General features: G+C 40.4%; 1 protein-coding gene across 1 annotated transcript in view; it reads right to left on the reverse strand.

Annotated features, from left to right (window-relative positions):
- Nucleotides 1-243: 243 nt before the first annotated feature.
- Nucleotides 244-14,156, reverse strand: part of AVL9 (AVL9 cell migration associated) — a 34,590-nt gene continuing 20,677 nt past the window's right edge. The window contains exons 9-16 of the mRNA XM_044454757.1: nucleotides 14,038-14,107; nucleotides 12,045-12,592; nucleotides 10,210-10,344; nucleotides 9,270-9,489; nucleotides 6,655-6,772; nucleotides 5,158-5,211; nucleotides 4,772-4,860; nucleotides 244-3,908 (exon numbers count right to left, since the gene is read on the reverse strand). Of these exons, the coding sequence (XP_044310692.1) occupies nucleotides 3,814-3,908; nucleotides 4,772-4,860; nucleotides 5,158-5,211; nucleotides 6,655-6,772; nucleotides 9,270-9,489; nucleotides 10,210-10,344; nucleotides 12,045-12,592; nucleotides 14,038-14,107 (1,329 nt within the window). The 3' untranslated portion in view covers nucleotides 244-3,813. The remainder of the gene's footprint in view (nucleotides 3,909-4,771; nucleotides 4,861-5,157; nucleotides 5,212-6,654; nucleotides 6,773-9,269; nucleotides 9,490-10,209; nucleotides 10,345-12,044; nucleotides 12,593-14,037; nucleotides 14,108-14,156) is intronic.

A 14,156-nucleotide genomic window follows, 5' to 3' on the forward strand; every position in this document is an offset into this window, starting at 1 on the left:
TTAAACATGAATTGGGTTTAAAACATACTAGAACGTTTGGCAATTGCAGCAAGCCCTCCATTCTTGTTGCTCCAGATGTGGCAGGACTGGAATTCTAAAGGCACATCAGCCAGTTATCAAGCAACACTAGGGCAAAGTGTCTTCCGGCTAGCAGCCTGCCAATTTTTGATAGTTTGAGGTCCAGTCTTGATTTCTTTATACTGCAGAATAATCCTAAAGCAATGAATAAATTGATACGCCTTACTCAGATAGAAATTGTATCTCTTCCAATAAAGGCTTATGTCCATCAAGATACATTCAAGCTAAACAAGAACTTTAAAAAATTTCTTTACAACAAAATATACAGAAGCAGCAATAGTCTTTTCAACACAGTAACTAAGTCTTTGCACATTGACAATAGATGAAATACACAAATTTATCAATTGTCCTTCCCCAATAACCTGGTAGCAGCAAAGATCTGATGGAAGTATTCTAGTATAATGCATTTCACTTAAAATAATCCATGATTGGGCAGCTAATTCCAATTACACAAAAGAAAATGAGCCTTGTTAGTCTGGTGATGTCTCCTTAAATTTTGTAAGAGGGGTAGAGGTATTTCTAGTTTATTTAGTGCACATTTCCAAGTATTTCCAAATTGAAATACCATACTAGCAACATGATCCTAAACACTTGCATGTAGGATGAATGTCATATAATATTGTTGCAATAATGACAAACCATTACATAATATATGTTGGCCCAACCTTCAGTATGTTGCATCCTGAACATTTACTTGCCCATACAGCATGACCAAAGGCATGTAGCTCATTCAGATATTGGGGTGGGGAGTGTTCATGGTTCTGCTGACTTTGCTGAGAGGGCGCACTTTTATTTTCATATCCCCCCTCCCCACAATTATCTGTGGAACAGGACACATGTCATTTTCAATGCACATTCTTAATCAAGTCTTTGAGTTCTCTCTTTTATACAAACTCAGATGTGCATGCACACAAACACACAGTGGTATATAAAGGAATGTGTGAGTTTACATTTGAGCCTCAAGCAGCTTCTTCTTGTATTCCACAACCTGTATGCAGTGTCTCCATGCTTACAGATCAACCCTTCTTGTATAACTCTAAAAGTCTGTTAGTTTTTAGAAATAACCCTACAATCATGAAAGCAGCAAAATACAAAAATTAATCAAGACTGGAATTTTAAAGGTAGCATTTCATGCTGCATGTGTCCTGTTCATACATCAACAAATGCCAACACCACAGTATCATGTAGTACATTAACTAGTGCTTTCTTCATTGTAAGTGCTTCAAGCAGAGCATCTACTTTTAACATGTATTTACAGAAAAAAAAACCTCAAATGTTTGTGCCCATGGCCCAAACTCCAAAAGGGAAGTTATTAATGGCTAGAACACAAAGAAATACTGTTCATATTAAATGTGAATGGTCCTCCTTTATATAGCTCTAAAACAAATTAGTCTTGGAGTAGCAACTATTTTAGAAAATTCTTTTGGGGTATCATGGACACTATTGCACTGTCTATGACAGCTTGCTTTGTATATAGTGGATTAGCTGATGAGTCTGAAAAAATAAATTTGGCCTTGAAATACTTGTATTAACTTCATTAATGAATACTGCCAGATTTTTTTCTGAAGATTATAATAATATTTAAATTAGGCATGAAATTCCGACTCCAAGGTAATAGCTACTATAAACTGCTTTGCTGACATTTTGTCAGTTACAATCATTGCCCCATGGTACTACTATAATTCTGCCACTTTTACATCACAGAACTTGTAGATTAATCCACAGAAGGTGCATATCAAGGTATCCTTTTAAAACTGCTCTACTTAAGGGAGGATGAACAGCTGGGCATTGTTCTACTTAGGCAGAAGTTCTGAAGAGGACATTTGCAAGCTCCATTCAACTTGTCACCATTACAATGACTTCCACAGCATGGCACAACTCTGTCATTTCAATGAAAGGGCTGCAGTTCCAAGGCATGACCTCATGATTGTTTGGCAGCAGCCACCATCTAGAGTTTGAAAACTGAACCATAATCTAGGGGTTCAAGAATAACGCACTATTAACTTAGGAAAAGCACTGCAAGGATACAAGATGTGGGCTATGTAGTGTCTTAGAATATGATTGGAAACAGTAGTTAACTTCTTGTAAACAGATCACTTTCTAACAGGTGTACAGCAAAGTATCCTTCACTTCACCATACATTCAGCAGTGTGTATATTTCAGAAAAATATTCTGTGTCATGTGCATAAAAATGTGTATGTCCTACGTGGAGATTGTAATCAGTTCCTCTAGTGTGCCACAGCCAGTAATTTTCATTTTGTATAATCAGAGTAAAGTAGATATCGCATACCCCTACACAGTGCTGTACATGCTTTTTTCTGTCTTGTATAGGAATATTGTGTGAAGTAGCAATAATAAGGCTTCTCTGAAACCTAGGCCTTTGAGACTTTGACAGAATATAAGCACTTCTGGTTGGATTAAGCTGTGCCAACTGTTTTAAAAACAAAATGTTAACAGTAATCTGTCGCTTCTGGAAAAAGACCTAGTAACTGGTCTAGCTACAGGCAACACAACCTGTATATCCCTCCTACACTTAGATCATTTCGGACTGGAAAAGGAAAATCGGTAAGGATAGTAGAGGAGGGGTTATTTCAAACTGGCCATTATGAAGCAGTGCATGTGACCCAGCCCAGCAATCTCATAGATGCCTCTGGGACAGAAGGCATCAGTTGCAGACACTGCAATTCACAAATACACCAATGGTAGTAAACTGAGTTATGTTTACATATACTTACAATTTTTTCCCAAAGCTCTGCAAACTCACATATTGAACTAGAAAATTTCATAGCAGCAAGAAGTGAAAAAATAAAGTTGAACTGCCAATTTCTGCATTTGGAGCCTAACTAGCAGAGAGGTAGGTATTTGGTTACATGTATTCATTGGTGAACGTTCCTAATATCTATTGTGGGAATATAGTACAAGCAAAGGAGAACATGAAATCAAACTGTATCCCTAATTAACAAAGCGGAAAGAAAAATTAAGCTCACATATGCACCACAAACAGGGAAATATGTAATGACCAAGTAAGGAGCTGATCCTTTTCTAAGGAACTTCCCGGACAACTGTTCTACACAAAGTTACCTGAGGAAATTATGATGGAACTCTGTATTTTAGTCTTTAAACTGCTCTAACATTGGAATAACCTTTGAATATGTAATGTAACTTCTTTAAAAATGAAAAATGCTAGCAGCAAGATATAATTGTTTTCATTAAGAATTTTTAAGCATAAACTTGGGCCCATTTTTTTCATTTAATTTCACCCACAACAACTTAAAGTTGTAGTATTGGGCTGCAAACCTCTGCACAAATTTATGGCAATATGTTCCAATAAAATGAAAGGAACTCACTTCTGCACATAGAGTTGGAAACAGTGTGTGTACCTGAACATGAAGTTCTTGAAATGTTCACTTCATAAGCCAGTTCATCCAAGCTGAATTATGTTTCTCAGTTTTAAAAAATCTAGATAATTTGACTTAAAATACAGCAAAATGTACATAAATCATCACTACTATTCAAAAACAGCATACACTGGAAAATAAAGCTTGTCCAACAAGGCTCAGATTTAAAACACAAAGAGGCATTAATGCAGATTGTAAATGACATCCTGCAATAGAGCTTGAAAAGGCCATTCTTCATCCTCACACCGGTTGAATTCCTGTGCATGGTTCTGGCAAACTTCTCGATGTCTTTCTCAAGCAAAAAAAAAAGGCTGGGGTTTGGTCCACTGCAGAACAATTACTCTCCAAGGCCTTGTGTTGACTGGGTGAAAGTGGAAAGCCAAGAGGACATGGCTGACTTTGCGCTTGTAAAGGCTCCTCCAACCGACTGGCCTGTATTTTAAGGTGTAGGATTGGAGGATGGGGATGGAAGGAGGAAGGAACATTGGGCAAAAACAAGTTAGAGAAGAGATATCGACAGGATGATCCTATATATGTTGCTCAGAAGTAATTTCCAGCAATTTCTGTGGGACTTCCTTCCAGGAAAGTATATATATGATTGCAGTACAAGAGAACATTCCTGTGCTTTTAATTCTCTTTAACAGGCAAGAGGTCTGAGACAACATTTAATCTGGCTATCTGTGTTACACTCTTTTGGATACAAGTTGGTTCATTTCCTGTCTAAAACAGAATATATGTAATAAAACACTGTTTTCTCAAGCAGTAACTACTGCTTCTAATGCCTCAAACTATGCAATCCTTTTGGGGATGGAGATTCTGTAGTTGAGCAGAAATCATCAAGACTACTCAGAAAGTAAGTAGAAAGTAAGTTACAATAGCTTTGTCAAATCTGGAGTCATCCAATGCCTTGGATTATAACCCCCATCAATTAGCCTGGACAATGGAACAGGGTAAATGGGGGAAAACAGGTCTATTAGAAGCTATAGGGAAGAGGCCACAGCTTTAAAAACTGGCACCTTGGGCCCAGATAGGTGTAATACAACATCCTTGGTTGACTCTATGGACAAGGAGGAGAAAGAGAATGAGTCGGGAGATGGTTGCAGCTGATTGCACTAGCAGAGGCTCCATTACAGTTCTGTTCGACATGGAATGGCTCAGTTACCTTCTAGTTAAACCTTTAGTCACCAGAGGTAGCTATGTTGGTGTTTTCTTAGCAGAGATAAGCACAGGACCATGGAAATTCAGCTGTTACTCTGTATGTGCTTGTAGCATGAAATTGTCAGTTGGTTTCTTACCTACAGCTCTTCCTGTCTGTACAACATTTCGACTGGTAGTAACCATGGCATTTCCAATCTTCTTACCTCGTTCGCTATTCTGAACAGAACTAAACAAGAGGAAAATGATGGCATTATCCAACTGACTTACAATTTCTAAGCATGTGGTGCTGATCATATCAATTAATCATGGTCAAATGCACAGCCTGGCTATACGTAGCAACTATTTAGCACTGATCTAGTCACTATCTTTAAAAGTCCTGGATAGTTACACAATATTGAGGACTGGACTGAATCACAATACATTTAAATGGTAATAATCACCTCTCAGAGTACAAAGCTCAAATGAAATGAAAACTTACAGATTGAACAAAACATTTAAAAGTACATTCATATACAATACTTACTGTGATAATCTTAATTTCACATCCGAAACAGAGTACTGGCCCTGGAAAGGATGACTAAAACATTTAGGAGGAGGGAGGGAAGACAGAAGAAAGGAGAAAAGGGGGGGAAAGGGTCACTTTTAATTTCTCAGCTGTAACAATAAAAACAGGAACTAGAAGTAATTATCCTTTTACCCGACCAGAAACATTAAAATACTTTCACTCCTATTTTGGTAAGCTTGCATTTGGGGGAGAGGCAGATTTCAAAATATCTGGCATTGCTTCATCTCCGGATTTCTTCCTTTGGATACACCCAGCTTCTTGGAGCTCCTTCTCCTCCATGCTGTCTCTTCCCCTCCTCTCTCCTGTCCCCCTTGTCTCCACTATCCTTGCACTGGTTGACCACTAAGACACTGCAGGTGGCAGCAACCCATGCAGGATCATATCTCCAGGGTCTCAGCTTTTCCCCCAGTACTTCTGCCTTCATGAAGCCGCTGTATACAGTGGCTTAAACTAGTAGCCAAGTGCTTCTGCCTCTTCTAACAGCAGCTTAAATACTTTTAGGCAAGATTGTGCTGCAATGAAGAAAGAACCAAATTTTTAGGTAGAGAGCCTCTGAAACTAAAAGCCCCAAATACACCCCAGAAGCGTAAACATTATTTGCTTGATGCAACATAATGCCAAGAGTCCATATATGCATTTTGGCCTTGGCCAAGCTAATTTTGGAGGCTCCAACTGCCTGGATTGTGTTGTGTTTAGATGAAAATAGCACTTCCAAGACTACACAAGAAAGCGAAGTCTGGAACCTCTCTTCTAGCATGAATCAAACAGAGTAGTGCTCTCTGCTTTCTCTGAAAACCATTCTGCAGACTGAGCAAAACATCTGAACATAATACTGAGAAGAAAAGCTTCAAGGAGAAGGAACAACTAACAGCAGAAAGGTGAAATTTGGAGGCCTGGTATTAATAGAAAAGCTTAGCATTCTAGTCTGCAGTTCCTAGAAATCAAACAGCAGCCATAAACAGCCACAGATACTCAAGAATCCATCCCTTGTGGCTCTCAACAAGAAAGGAGAGGCTCCTTCTGGAATAACGGCACCAACATGACAAATGACCCTCAAATAGTACTTCTTTCAGGAATTACTTGTCATCTCTACAGGTGCTTTCTCCCCCTAATCCTAGACTGGTGCCCTGGACTGTCAGCAAAACAAGGATTTCTTCCTGTACATTTTAAAGCTACAAAGCCAATCACATTTGGATGCATACTAACAGCACTAAGGACAAATGAAGACCAGGCGGGCAGCACTTGCTGTGTGCGTTGCAGAGGGGATTCTATCCCATCAGGAATGTTCCTCGCCAGGACTCCCCTCATGGTCAAAACAGAGGGAGGGGCTTTCAGCACTGATAAAAATTTTAATTAGAAGGAGCCCCACATTATGGCTGAGCTATACTGGTGCTTGCTATCTTCTTAATAAGCTCCCCCGCTTCTTCCCTACAAACGATATACATTTTTTCTTACCTAGGATTCACCTCTGCAAGAGCTGGGTGTTTGTTGCTGTTCCACACTCTGTAATTATGTGTATTCTTCCAAGCTGCTACAAAGGTTGTTCCAAAGTCAGACAATATTTTTTCACTGTCTGATGAATAAAACAGGTGGAGAAGTGAGTCTGCAAAGTCTGCATATGTGTATAAGAATGCATATGCTATCTTTTTAAACAAAAAAGAACGTGTGCACTGTAAATGCGATGCAGGATAGTAACAAATAGTCAGGGACAGTGCTGGGGTACCCTGTCTCTGACCATGTCTCTAGCCTTTGTTGCCATTTTCAGAACCGGGTTCTCCACCGCCTAGCACAGAGCTAGGTCCTCCCCAGTTATATATATGCCAAGCTACTGGAAGAAGCTCCTCCACAGTTATTATTCCAATGACATGACATGATGGCTGTGTGCATCACCAGACGTGAACAAAAACACCACCCTTACAGGTCACCCCATCCTTGGCCTGGACTAACAGGATAAGAGCACATGGCTGGATTTAATAAAGCAAGTCTACAAAAATAACCTCAAACTCAAGCAACAGCAAGCAGAACAAAATAGTTTTGCCATGTTTTGTTTTCCAGTACAACGCAGGAGGCAAGAACTTTTATATTCAAAAGATCAACTCTTCCTGGGAAATGGAAGGCAGTTTAATTTGTGAAACCAGCAGGAAGTGGCAGTGTACTTTATTATTATTATTATTATTATTATTATTATTATTATTATTATTACATTTTTATACTGCCCATAGCCAAAGCTCTCTAGGCAGTTGACAGCAATAATCATAATAGCCACCATGCTGGATCATATCGAAGAGCCAGCTGGTCCAGCATTCTGCTCACACAGTGGCTAACAAGGTTCACAGAGTTCAGATGAGAACTAATCAGAGGCTGAAATGGCGTTGGAGATGTGGCTCAACTGCTTCTTGCCATGCACATGTCTCAATACATAACTGCCACATAACACAAAAATCCCACTTGGACTCAGGGAATATCAACTCCCCTCTCCCCAGGTTGATGGGGTGATGCCAACCACAAGGTAGTAACTTTCCCAGTTGTTGGCCATCATACCAGGAGCGTCCACACTGGAAGTTCCCCCCACTTGGTGAACTTGGTGTGGCTGAAAAAATAATATAAGGTGTACACCTCCTCCCTAACCTTGGCAGAAAAAAAAAATATGTGGCTGTAATTTAAATTCTTGTCCTGTGAGGGTTTAATTTAAACTCTTTCTAGGTGTCTGCTGCAGGCAGTATCTAAATAAAGATAAACAAACCAACTGGGCCAAGTGCCACAAGGAGTCATAAAGCCTGATGTCGTGCATCACGAGAATCCCAGTTCTGCAACACTGTCAGGTTCAAGTCTTGCCTCTGCCATAAACTTGGTAGGCAGCCTTGGCAAGTCCTTCTTCCTGTTAGAGCAACCCTGTGGATTCCTAATCAACAGTGCTATGGCTGCAGAAGAGGAGATGTGATTGAGGATCTTCGCCCCTCCACACACCTCCTTCCTGTCTCTGTGGAATACTGCTCCTACAAGAGCACAACCCTGTAAGAGAAGTTAGAGAAGGAGAAAGGGGAGTATGCAGGTGGGTGGGGAGAGGCAAGAGAAAGAGAAGACAGAATCTACAGGGTCCAAAGAACTCTCCATTACCCATCCTGCCCGCCAGAAAGTAAGTGTATAAATGGGAAATAAAGGAGGAGCGGGAGGTTTTGCATCCATCTTCCTCCTGTCCTGCTTTGATTCTGCCAGCAGCATACAGGATAGGCAGAGGACTCCAATCTCAGAGTCCCTGCAATTCCCTAGGATTGTGCTCTTAGCTGCAACCCCTTTCTGGGCATGAATTCAACAAGACAGTAAGTCGGATCCACACACAGACATAGAGTCAGTAAAATAATGAGACTTTACTTCCAACTTGAGTTACAATAGACCTATTAAAGTCAATGCAACTACTATTAACTGCATCCATCCTGCTGTATAGGAATCACTTTAAACAATCGTAAGGTATTAAACTGATCGAATAATGTATGAAATAGTTTGACAAGGAGGTAAAGGAATGGCATGTGGGAGCAACTGGGATACAGCTTGTGAAGGACATGGAAGCAACTTGCCCTGCATGTCCACAGCCAATGGCAGTTTTGCCGGGCTCTCCCACCTTCATGTGATATCACAAAAAAACACTTCAGAAAAGAAGTGGCGGAGGGTCAGTTTGGAAGATGAACAGGCTCTCCAGCAGATACTTTGCTTCCTGAATGGTAAACTGACAGATATATATGCTCGTGTTGGGATGACGGATCATGAGAAGCCCACAAGTAGGACGCAAGTGCAATAGCACCTTCCCGGTCACGTCCCCAGTAAATGGCACACACAGGCACAGCACAACCATTCTTAATAGCACCCATGGACTGGCAAACCCTGAACAACAGCAAAACTTCCCATTCTAGGACCAACTAGGCCAGAGACCATTCCCTGGATTGATTCGTTCTTGTTCCCTGTGATCTCTTCTAGTTAGCTGTTTGAGTATTTTGAAAGATTAAAGGAAAGGGGGAAAGGAAAATAATAGTTTACAATAAAATCATAAATGAAACAGTAACCTCAGAACTTACCCGGCTGTAGAGTAGCAGCAAGCAGTGCATGGAGATATGAGCCAAACTGGGCCCGAATCCACTCATCTCCTCCTTCCCAGCCAGTGCCATCCAGGAATACATCATCCCTGTTGTCAGTTACATGCTTCACTAAGAAGTCTGCAAATCTCAGGTCAGCAGTAGTAGGATTCAAAACCTTCCTGAGCTCTGGGTCATGGACCTGGACAAGAGCTTCCTCGATCTGTAGAGAACAATCCCAAGTGAAAAAGCATGCCAGAGGAAAATAAGACAAGCAGCATGAGCTACATTCTTAAGAGGGGTTATTCATTGCCATTGTATCATGAGCCAGAAGTAATGTCCAGGGCTGTTCCATGTATTCTAGAGATGTCTGCACAATGATTTTGATTCAAGTGGCTAAGATGGCCTATCTATTAACCACGTGTGCACTGCAACTCACCAACACTGATCAACTATTTCGAGTTCTTTCTCCTTGTGATCAACTATAAAGGAAACATCACAAAGTAGAAGCTGTAACATGCAGATGGCATTCAAAACAGTCTTTTCTGGGACATGTGTTTGAGTGCAACGTTTCATTAGTTTTACTCTGGTATTGGAGCAATGCCTAAGAAAGCCTTGCAAATAATTCAAAAAAGCTGTTTGCTGCCAGCCATTAAGGGACAAAGTAGGATGTGGTTACACAAAGAATCTTCCAGTTGGGTCAGATATATTAGATAGTTAAGCAATTGCATGTGTTAGGAGGCTGTTGCCATCTTTATAACCACAAAAGGCATATTTTACAAAAATCTCAATCTTTTTTTAAAAAGCTGAAATTATATTAGAAAACAAGCCTTCTTAGGTTAGCTTCTACTGCACTTAGTACGTACCTTGTTTCTTTGTTCCAAGTGCATTTACAGTGCAGTTGTTGCTATTTTAAGAAGCTGTAATGGGGAAGGATCCATACCTCTACAATGGCATCGCTTAAATGCTTCTGCTGGCGGAAGAGGACGTTGGTGGCTCCCGCAACAAAACCACGAATAGTCACATCAGAGAGAAGATGGTGCTGTTGCAGTGCCATGTATGGCAAACAAAGGTATCCCTGAAGCAGAGAAGGGAAGACACGAATTGTGATCACAAACACAGAAGGCGAAGGCTGGTGGGGTGAAGGGTGTTATTTTAATGAACTTAGAAGTTCTAGTGAGCAGCAAAATGTATAGGGGCTTTAACTGCTACATTAACTGCCACTTCCATGCTATGGGTTCATATGTACAATAGTGACAGTGGAATAATGCTCCAACAGTTTTACTCTCAGCAGAACAGCATGAAACCTAAGCAGGCTATAGAATCATGGTGTTGGTGCAGATTTAATGCCAAACCATGGCCTGGCACTACATGGATGGAACCTGTGCTTGCACACTCCTTCCGTTTTTCCAGCCATGTGCCGATCTGCCCCATTTCTCCCTCCCTATTTAACAACAGAGCTTAGTTATAACGGAAGAGGACAAAATGTGACCGTGAGAACAGATTGCTCTGCCTGCAAGCCCAGTTACTGTGACCTTTAGAGCCTTAGCAATGAAAGCAAAGAGTGGATGTAAAATACTCCCAAGCACATGACAACACAGATTTAAACATGAAACATTCTTCTCTGCAGATCTCCCTGGAAGTCATCATGGTGGTAATGGAAGGGAAATGTTTATAAAAGTGAGTAACCATAGAAGAATTACAGGGAACAATCCTTATGATACAGTGTTACCCTATAAAAATTGAGTGGATTTTTAAGAGAAGCTGCTATCGGGTTTTCCAGTTAGAGAGTTGCACAAAATTCAGATTACAGAGCAATCAGCTATGCTTCCTGTACTTTACAGAGTTTGTGTTCTTATGCCATCAATTATACCAGTTATTTCCAGGAAAGTTTACTATTTTAAGAAGTCTTTGAACTAAATGCTTTTATGTAGATTACACCCTAATTTTAAAGGATGCTATTGAACACATAATAGTTTACAATTATAAATGGAATCAGTAACTCTACCCCACTTCCAGCTGTTGTTATAAAAGCTATGCTGTTTACTTGGAACAGTACAGGCACATAAGGCCAAAAACAAAACAAAAAAACCCCCAAAAAACCAGCATTTGGGCATTGTGTCATTTAATCTGGAGAAAGATACAAGAATTCCTAAAACATAACATTTGAGGACTACAGAGAAGTGCTTGTAGTATTCATTAGTCCTCCAGTCTATTCACTATCACAGTATCAACTTCCTGCCTGATTTGCAAAAGCCACTAACATAGAAGATGTTAAAGGGATTAAAGTTATTCATGATAAGACTTATTGGGGCTATAAGACATAGCAGTTAATGATTTTACCCAGATGTTCCACAGGCCTCTTTATTTCTCGGTACATAACCCTGATTGGCCTGGTTCCCACATAACAACACTACATGTTTTTTACCTATAGTTTCTTTATTTACCAAGGGTTTAGCTGGTAGGCAACCAAATAAACCATGGGTTGTTTTCTCAGACAGTGGTTGTTTGCTTGCCTTAGTAGGTTCAGAGCACATATGGGTGGTGCATTTAGACCACAAGAAACAACTCCCATTCTCCTTCAAACTCTGGTGCTTGGACTCTGCCTAATTCATCCCTCTATAACTGTGGTAAGTATTTTAATTCATTCCAAGCTTTTCATGATTTAGATTTTGGCAGTCACTATCCAAAAATGAGACTGACTAGGAAATGGCTCCTCACCTTTTGAAAGGGCTTAATTTTTTTGAGGATTTATTTACTATTTAAGAGAGGAATTACCTTGGTGAAGACAGCTAATGGCATGCCATACTGGTCCTCTTCCAAGCCAGATATAAGTCCAGGAACAAGCACCGTGTGCCCTGAGTTAGGCTGCGGCTGCACAGTAATGGGAATGCTTTCAGAGACTGCAGCTTCCTTTAGAAGGACTTCATTCTCTCCTGCTACTGCAGTAATTTCGTGTTCTCTTTCTTTCAAATTAGCATCCTCTAGAACACTAGGATCTAAGGTTTCCCAGTCACTTTCAGAGGACTCTGGAGAAGTACGTGAAGGAGGCTTCAAGTGCTGCCCAGTGTCCCTGGCGGCCTGCCTTTCACTGAAATTGTCCTTGGTCTGCAACACAGGCACATCCACCTTCTGAGAATCCCCTTCTTGCTCTCTTGATAACGTTTGGCCTTCCTCAACCATTCCCAGGTTTGGGTTTGAAAATGTCACAGCAGATAGAGAAACATAATCCGAAGGAGGTGGGACTTCCTTCTGGTCAACACCCTCCGATAGGCTCTTTCTTGGCCTGTACTGTGAACAGTCAGTAAGACCATGCTCGATCATACCTAGAAATTATAGAATGTCAATAGCACCATGGAAAGCAAGTTTAGTACATTGCATACTGTGTTGTGTACACTTCAACTCCATATTGGAAGGGTCCCTTCTCTCTAAATATATTTAAAGCTTCACACTATAGTTTTCCACACATACCTAAATATATCATACTAGTAATATCTTTGGACTTTTTCAGACACCACGTTATTCCTCAATGGAGAGAAACAACTGAGTGGCTTTTGCAACACCCTCAGTTTGCATATCTCTGCAAGTATGACCATTGCTTCTAAATCAATTATTCCCAGCAGTGACAGCTGTTTTAAGTACCCCAGAAATTGCTATTATGAGGCTAGGAAGCAAAACTCTTACAACTCATCTGTATGCCAGTTGCATGAAGAACCTATATCTGCATTGGTTTGTGTGATTTATCATTCTGAGGGATTTAAGCTAGTGCCTGTAGAGGCTAGCGTCACTATTTTGAACACCAAGGATGGAAAGAGCCACCCGCTTTTCTTATTTTCCCCAAGAAGTTATGGACTTGCACTCTCTTAGCTCTCCACCTAAAGTTCTGATCCTCATAAAAAGTGTACCTCCACCTCTTCCATTGCATAAGGGATGGGTTGGGTCAGATGATGACACACAAGAAATCCTGCTGTGTAAGTTGCTTCCTACATACAATATTAATTGCTATAAAATTGCTTCCTAGAGCACAATATTAATTGCTATAAAAAGCCAATCCATACTATATTCCACTTGTTCTGCAATTTATTTCTCTGTGCATTGTCAACAGCTATAACCACTGGGTTGTTGTTGTAAAGGCATGCACATGTGTTTAATAAAGGAAACAACCATACAACTGTATTTGAAGATCTTTTGTATTTGAAGATCTTTTGTCTGGCTTAACAAATGTTACGGAAGAGAGCCAAGGTCTATCTTGTCTAGCATTTTGTCTAATTTCATCACTGTGACCAGCCCAAATGCTACTTGGATGTGGGGAGCGGCTGTGTCTCAGCAGAAGAACACAAGCTTTGCATGCAAGAGGTCCCAGGTACCATTCCAGCAATCTCCATGAAAAAAATGTCTGAAAGGCCTCTGCTAGTCAGTGTGGACAATATTTGGCGAGATGAAACAATATCTGCCAGATAAGGCAGCTTTCTATGTGCCTAAGTCTATAGGCAGGACATGAAGAACACCCTCTGCTGTACTTCCCCAACAGCTGCTGCTCAGGGCAAGCCTCAGTACTGTGAGTTCTCATGTACTGGTCTAATGCCCTTTAAAAGTGATCGAAACTGGTGCTCATATTCAGTATAAGAACCTCCTATTTTTGCTATTTGCATTTATTCATGTATGCAATTCATCTTAATTTGTTTAGTGTTGGTCATTATGTGTTGTAATATGCTATCTTTAACACTTTTGAATATGTCCATAAAAACTTGAACATTAAAAACACTCTCACCAGGAAAGAGGGATAAGACAGTCATGAGGGCTCCCACCAACCTATTCACTGGAGAGATGTAGAATAGAACCTGAATGAGAAAAAAATGACAACAATAACTCCTGGAGGAGGAGAAGCAA

This window comes from Varanus komodoensis, unplaced genomic scaffold, assembly GCF_004798865.1.
Source record: "Varanus komodoensis strain SLA01 unplaced genomic scaffold, ASM479886v1 scaffold10, whole genome shotgun sequence".
Lineage (NCBI taxonomy): Eukaryota > Metazoa > Chordata > Lepidosauria > Squamata > Varanidae > Varanus > Varanus komodoensis.